The 10692-nt window shown below is 41.3% G+C and overlaps 1 protein-coding gene across 1 annotated transcript in view; it reads left to right on the top strand.

Moving 5' to 3' along the window:
* Positions 1 to 8760, top strand: part of LOC117283104 (metabotropic glutamate receptor 7-like) — a 26371-nt gene extending 17611 nt beyond the window's left edge. Inside the window, exons 3-4 of the mRNA XM_033755496.1 lie at positions 3051 to 3203; positions 8457 to 8760. Of these exons, the coding sequence (XP_033611387.1) occupies positions 3051 to 3203; positions 8457 to 8743 (440 nt within the window). The 3' untranslated portion in view covers positions 8744 to 8760. The remainder of the gene's footprint in view (positions 1 to 3050; positions 3204 to 8456) is intronic.
* The last annotated feature ends 1932 nt before the right edge of the window (positions 8761 to 10692 follow it).

Genomic DNA, 10692 nt, shown 5'->3' with positions numbered 1-10692 from the left:
GGTGTGAAGCTGGCCACATCCTCAATATCACAAATGATTTTGAACAGTCTCCTGTAATGTTCATCTGCTGCAGGATATTGCTTCACGTTTTCCTTATACTCTGCCTGTAGTGAGGCTCTTTTCTCTGCCCAGAATGCATGATAGCCAGGCACCGAGGCGCCCGCCATGTCTGGCACGGCACAACACGACACAGGCCTCAAGCAAAATCTGATAATTTTAACAACAAAATACTGAAAATTTCAGAGCTACCAGCAATAGAACTCCTTTATACTCTCCTTGAGCGTGAATCAGTCCTGTCCTGTCAAACAGACAATCTCGAATCCACCACTCGATCCCGATTCTGCATCGAATCCAATCCGCTCAGACATATACAACAGCACACTAACTCGGAATCGAACTCCTCAACTCCACTCACTCAACCTGAATCTCTGTCGACTCCAAATCTCCCATCCTCCTATCCATCACCGATAACTCGCCGTTGGAGCTGCCCATTTTTATACACTGCACGGTGGGCGGAGCGAAACTCTAAATTGAGGAGGAAGAATTGATTGGCTAGCGCACGTAATGACGTAGATTCGGGCTAGCAGCGAGCGCAGTATAAATACGAACATTTGAAGCAATCTGATTGGTTAGCGGGCGTGATGGTGAAAAGTGATGTGAAGAGCGAGCGTTGCAGAAATGCGTGATAATGTGGGATGTTCCCACAGTTGATAATAAATCATATCTTCCTCTATATATAATTTTGCATCAATTATGCATTTCGTTTAGAAATGTCTAAAATTACACTAGTCTCAAAATATAGTTTAATGGTAAATTAATGTATTAAATACATAATTATACACTTAAGTGCCACAACTTTTTTACATGACCTGAAGCTTTCACAATGACTATGCAGTGAAGTGTTCTTGGGTAATCAGTCATGCATGTCAGTATGGAGTTAGCCTCTAAAACAATGTGTCGGTTTCCCTTCTATTTCACACTATTGTGATTTGAATGCACACATACAAAATCCTATATTCCTATCATAACACAAAGTAAACGTTTCCAGTATTTTAGTACATGTAGGAATATAGTATGCAAATTGTCAAGAGGATTTGCGAATAGGAAGACATAAAGAATCATACTTTTACTATAAAAAAATTTAAGAAATATCTTTTTATAAAAATTGTGTAACTTACATTTGTGAACCATAATTTTAAAATTTGTAACAAGTATAACTCAAATTTCCTTTTATTCTCATCCTCTGAGAATGGCCACAAGGGGCCAAACATGTAAGACCATGCATTTAATTGATCTATTAAATTAAATTGGTCACAGCTGGTGTCTTGTTATTCCAGCAGTAGTTATAATCTGTTTTGTCAGTGCGACTCTTAACTCCATCCAGGACGATCCATGTAGTTTCAGGACTATGTTTCTAAGTTTTGGACAGCCTCTAAGCAGTAAAACCGAAGGTTGATATTTGAGACATTAGGCACTCTTTCAGACCCTCTTGAGCGTGTAGTTTTCATAGAAAAGAAATGGTTGTTTTTATGGGTTCATTTACGATGCTGTCAATAGCTAGATTATAAAGCATCGAATGATGGAACGTAGAGACACGATAAATTGGAAGGATTTGGAAAGAAGACACGAGTGAAGAACACCATCATTGCAGCTGCCCATTTGATGTGAATATACACAATTTTTAATGGATTTGAAGTCATGCTCTTTTGCAGCACGCATGGGAGCAAGGAGGAATGCATGCAGGGTTTTTGTGAGGCATCCAGAAGCAAAGAGACCACTAGAAGCACATAGACGTAGGTGGAGGATAATATTAAAGTGGATCTTAGAGAATAGAATGGGGTGGCATGGACTGGATTAATGTGGAGACCAATTTAGTATTAACACAGCTAATCACCCATGAAGATTTCATTCAAAACATTCATTTCATCATATATATACACATTCCTCTTAGTAACAAGAGAGACATACGGTATTTGTATGTTATGACTTGTTTTAATCAAATCTCAGGAAATTAGTCCTTTCACCTCCACAAATCTTAAGCACAGACATAACTGTCAGAGGAGGTTCTGTTTGTCAGCATTTAAAGTTTTACTGTTTTACTGACTTTTTCTTGAAAAATATTTTATTCTTCAACTATTTTTTTATTGCTAGTCGGGCGGGACTAAGTCCCTTGTACTGCAGCCACTTCTGGCCTATTGTACCAGCCCCAGATGATAGGTGAGGGTGATTGTGGAGCAATTGATGGAATGAAGATTAGCAGGGGAAACCGAAGTACTCGGAGAAAACCTGCCCCAGCGCCACTTTGTCCACCACAAATCCCACTTGACCAGACCCAAGATCAACCCGGGCGGCCGCAGTGGGAAGCCAGCAACTAACAGCTTGAACTATGGCACAGCCTTTCTTCAACTAAGTGAGACATTCAAAGAATACATAATAAAATTATATTTGGCATTAGTGTGAAAAGGAGACCATGTTAGGTGGATCCCTTGTCACCATGGCATGACGCGTCCTCAGGTTGCAGATGGAGGAAACGCCCTCCAGTTTTGGAGGGTAGCTGCGAATATATTGAATAAACAGTAGCGAACAGCCAACAAAGGTGGTCCTCCAGCTTGGGGGTTGGGCATGGGGCTAACAACTCCTCACCGTAAAAAATAATTATGTTACGAAAATGAACACAAAGCCTCAAAAAGGCTCTTGTGAACATGGTAATGAACCTTCGGTTTCCATAAAAAACTGGGAAATTCTTGAGTGGCTGCACAATTGGCAGCTTCTCAAGAAAGGCTCAGCTCCATAAGTACGTAGGTAAGTAAGTGAAGAAAGAGAACAGGCTGAAAACAACTATCTTCATAGCTGACACAGTGGATGCTATACATTGACATGATTATGCACTGCATTCACCCTGAAAGGGTTGAAGTGGAAATGAATGTTCAATTAACATGAGAAGGTTAAATTCAAAGTATTATTAAAATATTAGACCATCTGTACTAAATTAAAATTGAAATTCATATTTATATTTTATAAATTTATGTGACTACTTTATACTATTTCAGGTGTAATAATGCAAGTAAGTGAACGTGGGGCTGGTGTTTATGGATGTGGCTTGCCCACTCAAAATGGTATTGTAAAATTTGAAGCAATGAGGTGGATTCTGTCTCTCTTGAATCAAAGGAGTGGTTCAACTTTTCTACCAGGTATTTCTCTTGGTAAGTTAGTAACAAGTAACTTGTTTGAATACCTTTGTTTAGTGCCACAGATTTTCATCATTTCATTAATATTCTAATGGTTATCGATATTTGGAGCAGTTGTCCCCTCATCCATAACAACTTCTGCTTTTGAGATCAGTTCTTTGTCCACACATCACTTCACCACACACCCAAAGCATTCACCTTCACTTTCACGTTCTCAGCACTGCATTGAACTGAATGGAAAACTGACTGATTATTCTAACTCGCTAACTGACTAATGGACTGCACTGACTAACTAAACACTACCAGACTCGTGGCTCTCTCTACTGCTCTGTGCTGCAATGAACTGATCTAGCTATAGCAAGAATTTGGCACCAATTTTATAAGTGGAGCCATGCTTCAGGAGGTTCTAGGCAGTTTTTGGTGACCTTGGCCTTTGGCATAATTTGAGCAGTTTCAGACAGAGATGGGGTGGGGGGGTCCTCATTATTTCCAGAACTGGAGGCTCTTGCATGTCAGGAAATGTGAACCCACCATTCCACACTCCTGTGACAATATTATCATTCCATTTTTTTAAAACCTGGAAACACATGGACAAAAGAGTTTCTGAATTTAAAGTATGAATTCAAAATATATTGTAGCATGTAGATCTGTTGCTAAGTAATGAATCTGTAAACAATGCCTGTTACTAGGCAACAAATTCCCAACAAGCACAATGAACTAAATGGGAAGGTGTCCTCTACACGGTCCGCACAAAAGCTGCATGATGCAATACCAGAACTGTTTAAAGCAGCGTTTTTTTCGCAGTCCATTCTGAGGTGTTATAAGCAGAGCAGGTCTATAGTTTAATTAGTTTGGAGACAATTGCCAGCCAGTAATAGAGTGAAAATGGAAGATGAGGTAGCTATGGCGTTGGAAACCGTTACCAGACAATGACTGGTGAAGACACAGCAGAGAAACATGCTTACTGAACTGTTGGCTAGCAATTGATTTGTTCATTGCTGCATGAACATGTGTTTGGCAAGCCGTTGGTTAGCAGTGGACTTCCGCTCTGGCTCAGCCATTCCAGTCTTCAGGCATCAAGTCACATTTTATATATATAGTGACATGTTGCGCAATGGAGGACAACCCCTCCCTACCCAGCAGTGACATGGCAGATGAGTCAGCGCTCCGTCCCTCCCCCCTCCGCACTATGACATGGCACATGACTGTGACGCCGCTGTCGACACAATGTCAGACAACAGCGGTACCCATTGCATAACAGGCAAGCTCTGTGACTATATAAGGGAAATACACAGCCGCTGCAGTCAGTCTAAAGCGTATCAGCCGCCGACAATTAGTTCTCGAGTTTACGAGATAGTACGAGTTATGGACACGTGTGCGAGAATCAGTGATACGTGATTACCGAGTAATAATTGGGAGTGTGTGATACAGTTGCACTTGTATAACTCCCGCGTTATAAAAACGTGTAGACTACTGACAATAGAGTGAAGTGAATATTGAATAAGGTTTGTAAATTGTGAAAACCCATAACGGTGTTATAATTAATTGTAGCCGAGACTTGTAGGTTGTTGAATAAACCAATTAACAATCTCTACGGCGTCTTCAGTAACAAAATACGTTACAATATATATATATATAGGTTCAAGAAATATAATATGGTGGGGCATTAGAAAAATACCCTATAATTTATACATATTGAAAAGTCCTCTCGCGCTCTTCATGTGACTAGGAGGAGATGAGGATGTCATCCAAGCAGACGAAACAGTAGTCCAGTCCCCGCAGAATGTCCTTCATGAAGCAGTGGAATGTCTGGGTGGCGATGCACAAGCCAAAGGACACGAAGGAGAACATGAACGTGAAGGAATAGGCCAAATGGAGTGGTCATGGCGGTCTTCTGTATATCGTCAGGTCAGACTGAGATTTGACTGTAACCTCTCACCACATCGATCTTGGAGAAGCTGGAACAACCGAAAAGCTGGTGGGAGTAGTCATGGATATGACAGATGGAGTTTAGGGATCGGTGATGGTCCAGGTGTTTAGTGCTCTGTAGTTGCCGTAAGGACACAAACATTTGTCCTTCTTGAGCACGATGTGTAGAGCAGAAGACCACGAACTCTCTGAGCGGTGAGTGTGCCGTCTCACAACATGGCATCAAACTCGGCTTTGGCGATAGTGAGCCGGTCCAGTGCTAGTCGCCGTGGTTGGTAGGTGACTGGTGGGCCATGTATAGTCCAGATGTGGTGGACAGTGGTGTGGCCCACTTCACGCTAGACTCCAGCTCAGTGAATGAGGTCTGAGAATTCAGCAAGGATGCTGTCGACTAGTGTGGCGACACTGATGGTCTTCATGCTTGGAATCAGTGCACTGGCTGCTTGGGCCAGGTCAAACAACGTCACTCCATCCAGCAGGCAGTTGTGTCAGCAGTCCACCAGGCCAAAATGAGACAGGAAGTCCACACCAAAGAGGGGATGTATGGCACCAGCCACCATGAACCAACATATGAAATCCTGGAATAGACCCAGGTTGAGGTTGAGAGGGAACCATCCATAGATGTGGATGTTAGTGCCGTTACATGCACAGAGGTCATAGTTGACCGTTCTCTGTGTCACGGAATGAGCCTGCAGAGTTAGCCACAGAGGTCAGAATCTGTGTCAAAAAGGAACTGCCGTTTACTAAGTCTATATGTAAAGAAGAGACAGCCTAGTGCTGTAGCACAGACATGTGCAGCCAGTGATGTCTGCTGCTTGGTTTCCCTTGCTGGCTGTATGAGCAGGGCTAAGTAAACTTTTGCACCCAGGCTCCATAGTGGTGATGGTACCAGCAGGGTTGGTGCGGTGTCACCTCAGGAGGGGAATCTGCTGCCTGGATGGTGGTTCCTGGAGCTGGGGAACTGATCCCTGGAATTGGAGCAAGGGTCCCTGGAGCTCAGGCGAGGTTCCATGAAGCTGATGCAAATATAGTCCTGTTTTGATCTGAGTCCTGCCACCGGGCGGGAGAAGTCCTTGACCTCCTGCAGAAGAGTGACCTAGGAGATATGGCCCACACAGCGGACTGCAGCATCCAAGCTTCCCTCAGGCTGACTGACAAGAATAGCATGCATTTTGGGGGGTAGCCAGCTAGACCAGATGGGGTGGCAGAAATCATCTGGCACATCTGAGGCAAGGCTCCTGAGGTGCTATAGAAACTGGGACAGCATGCGGTCACCCATCTCTAGCATAAGGAACTGGTGGCTGCACTGCTCTGTCGAGGGGGACAGTCACCTCATCAACTCTGTCCTCAGCATGGCATAGGGGTTGCATTCGGGTGGGGAGGTGATGATACCTCCTAGTTCTGAGCTGTACCGGTGGTCCACCTGCGAGATCACATGGCAGAACCCAGTCTTCTTGCTGCTGATGCCAGCCAAGAAAAACTGCGCCTCAGATTGGGCAAACCACACAGCTGGCCGTTCAGCCCAGAACGGCTGGAGCTGCAAGGCCATTCCAGATACCTCTGGTGGTGGTGAACTGTCTGCAACCTCCATGCTTCATCAGGGTCATCAATGTGGGATGTCGAATCTGGTGGCACGGAGAGACAAGAACATCAAACTACAACAAATGTTTATTGCTGTCAGAATGAATATTGCAGGCAAACATGGAAGCAGAGCGTACCTGATGAATACCAGCAAAAACTCCTTTTGTAGCAGGCTAACCTGAACTAATGATGGCAGTGATATAGTTGTCCCTGAAAAGGCCACTTGTCAGAAGCCAGGCACACCTGCTGGATACCAGGCAAAGCTCTTGTCGCAGTGGGATAGCCAGCACTAGTATTGCCGTTCTTCCTTGCAGCAGCTCAGTGCTGACAAGCCCACAGGATGCTGGGTGTTGCTCTTGCAGTAGCGGGCTCACCACTACTGGTTGCGGCGAGGCTGGCTGGCTGGCCTGGTGAGCCCTGGTGGAATAGGCTGCAGTGTTGCTACTAGTAGGCTAGCCCCTTCTATTCATAGTTGTGACCAGTTGTGACTGAGGTCCACATTTTTATACTTTTGTCACTAAGCAGCACGCGAACCAATGGGCATTGGAGCTGCCATGGTGAGCACCAATTGGGAGTGCTTGCTTCACTGTGGGAGGTTCCCATAGTCCCAACACTGTTATGATCCAAACATATTGTCACGTGTTGGGTATGTCACACAACAAATAACTTTATGTGGGTCTCGGATTCAGCGAATCTTTATTGGACATTCACTCTTACACACCATACATTTGTTAACACTTCAACTGTATTCTGCAGCGGCTATCTTCCAACTGTCTTGTATGGCGACTAAGTTCCAACTGTATTCTTGGTGTCTGTAGCTCTCAGTTTATGTAGGCGTTCTGCGGACTCAGTAGACACCTCTTGCCAAGGTTCGGTCTCACGTGTTCGGCAATCCATTGCTTCAGGAACGCTCTTTATACACTGGTAATGAGTTTCATCTCATCCAGTGTTACTCAACGGCCTTCTGTTGTTCATCTCTGGGGAAACTCTGCTTCGTTGATTCTGCAATTGTCTATGCAACGGCCCACTGTTATTGCGTTACCATGGAAGTACCTACTCCAAACACGTTACATTATTATATTTTAAACTAAATCCATGCTATGTCAGTTCAAAACATATTGTCTTCTTACTTCATGTTATATTTATTTGTATTTTTAATTGTGTAATAATATCTAATGACTGATATATATATATATAGGTTCAGGAAATACGATGTGGTGGGGCATTTGAAAAATACCCACAATTTATACATACTGAAAATTAGCAACACAGTTATTATTCAAACATATTAGGTTTTAAACCAATTCCATATTCTGTCAGTTAAAACTATGTCTTCTTAATTTACATATTATATTTATTTATGAATTAACTGCATAGAAACAACATGATACAAAGAATAATTTCTTTAAATTTACATTCAATATAATGGTCCAGTAAGTGTTACAAATTTTGCTGCAGTAATTACTAATAAAATATGACATTTTTCAGTGGAATCCATATTTACTTTTTGAAGACATTATACAAATATTTTCCAGCATTTTCCATAAAATATGAGGGACAGCTGATGGTCGTGGTCTGTATATTGGCTTTGCCAGAATATCAGTAACTTTCATAAAATGAGGTCTAATAATATTAAAAATTGGAAGTCACAATTAACTTCATTATAGACAGTAACTGCATGCATGTTCTGAAGCTCCACACATTTTCCGTGGACCACATTTTGAGAACAACTGCATCATGATCTGTTGGTTTATACAGGAATCCATGCTTTTGATACCTGTGGGAGGTTAAGAGTTGCAGTGACACAACTTGGAGAATTTCTGCCAGTATTGAAAGGAGTTAACAGTACCTTCTTCATACCCTCAGCAATAAAGCTTGGGGTGTTGGATGATGCAGGTTTATCTGATGATCCAGAAGTGCAATCAGCTCTTACAGAACTTCAGCTTCCAGTTATAAAGTTGGATCCAGAAATGATCATACCTGCAGAACAAAAAGCCAAGGTATTGACTGTGTTCATGATTTTAGATTTTTGGACAATTTTCTGAACAAACATGGTTTAGTACTACTATTTTTACATTAGCCATTTTCAATATATGCTTTGGAACATTGCTATGTGTAATAAAAATGTCCTGTGTTAAATCTGTCCTCCTTGTATTATTTATATTCATGATCAGCAAAAATCTCATATTCTGGTTACATGTAAAAACGTTAGGAATTTGAATTTATTTATTTTCATAAATCCAAGTACAGGTTGATACCATAGGTTATTGAACAAGTACAAATGCAAAATATCTGTACAATAATAGTTTTGCTTGAAAAGTTAATAAGATTATAATACAGTATTAATATTATCATGCTAAATGAATACATACAGCACAGTCTGCAAATAAGCAAAATGATTCAGTAACATGCTTGAGAATACACTTTAGCTTAGAACTGATAATAGTTACTGTTTGTTTACACTGAAATATTCATCTATGGAGTAAGAGTGAGTAAGTAAGTAACATTTCAAATGCTGTTTTAAATTGCTTAATATTACCAGTTTCTTTTTTGAGACTCTGAGAGACTACTGAACACTTTGATGCCGAAGGAGTGAACTCCTTTTTGATATAGAGATAGATTTACTGAATGTCCATGAAAGTTGAGTTTTTGTCTTGTATTTATGTTACGAATGTCATAATTTAGATTGTACATGGTTTTATTGTCTACCACAAACAATATGAGTGAGAGTATGTACTGTGAGTGAAAAGGTAATATTTTTAAGTTTTTAAATAAATCTCTGCAAGAATCTCTATTCTTCTTCCTGTGGTAATTCTAATTGCCCTCTTTTGCATTTTGAAGATTTTAGTGCTATCTGTAGAGTTTCCCCAGAATATTATTCCATATGACATAGTAGACTGAAAATAGGCATAGTAAACCATCTTCATTAGTTCTGAGACATATAGGGTTTAATACACAAGTGCATAACAAGCTGCACTTCACATGTCTACTTGCTGCTCAATATGTAATTTCCAAGACTGTGTACTATCTATAAGTAATCCAAGGAATTTTGGGTCATGTTCTGGCCGACGTACATTGCACGTCAGCATTTAAATGCCACATCTCGCCGGGCGACGTGTATCGTACGTCTTGTGCAGTGCAAAGTTTCAGCTCTTATTTTGAACTGTTGCTTTCCATGTAAAGTAATTCTTTTGGTATCAAATTAAAGAGGAAATTTCTATCAATCATTTCGTATATTCGTTATCCCACTTTGAACTTCCCGGGTTGTTTTTTTTTTAAACATTTGAAGTCTCTGAAGAAGTTTTGTAGCCCGCCGCGTAGGGTGTAGTATTATAATACGGGAATGCGCACAATGTGCATAGAATAATTGTTTTCTATCCGCGACTGTATTCGGTTATTGATGTGGTTAAGTTTTTGCATATGGTAATGTGGTATCTACTGCACTTTTTATCACAGTGTTTACACACACACGCGTCATTTGCTTCGTGGAAACGTTCGTTCTTGCATATCTTGTGGTGGAATCCGTGTGTTGCCAACCTAGTAATTGTGTGTCGTAATTTTCTGTTGGGTCCTGTCCAGGTTCTGTCAGTCATTGCATCAGTGCTGTAGAACTCTTCCCATATTTCCTCTCTTTTTTGTTTTCTTTCTTTGATAACTTCCTCTGAGTTTTTTGTGCTTGGCAGTTGATATCTGAGTTCTTCTAACAGGAAATTTTCCTTGCAGAGTTCGTATGTTAGTCTGGATTGTGTGTTCTTAGGAAGCCCTAGCGCTAGTTTAAGGTATCTTGCCTTCACTTGTTCCATTTTCCGCAGGTTTTGTTTGGATAGTTTTTCCCAGGTTATCTCTATGCCATATAGTAGTATGGGACAAATTTTTGCATGGAATATTTTCATTGCTGTTTCTAGCGATAATAGTTGCAGGTTTCGGATGGTGTATATAGCTTTGATGGCTGCTGTGCATTTTTCTGTTATGTGTGCTGTGAATGTTGTAGATG

The sequence above is a fragment of the Cryptotermes secundus genome, unplaced genomic scaffold (genome assembly GCF_002891405.2).
Source record: "Cryptotermes secundus unplaced genomic scaffold, Csec_1.0 scaffold831, whole genome shotgun sequence".
Taxonomy (NCBI): domain Eukaryota; kingdom Metazoa; phylum Arthropoda; class Insecta; order Blattodea; family Kalotermitidae; genus Cryptotermes; species Cryptotermes secundus.
Note: the sequence above shows the minus strand (reverse complement) of the source record. Positions and strands in the feature narration are given on the sequence as shown.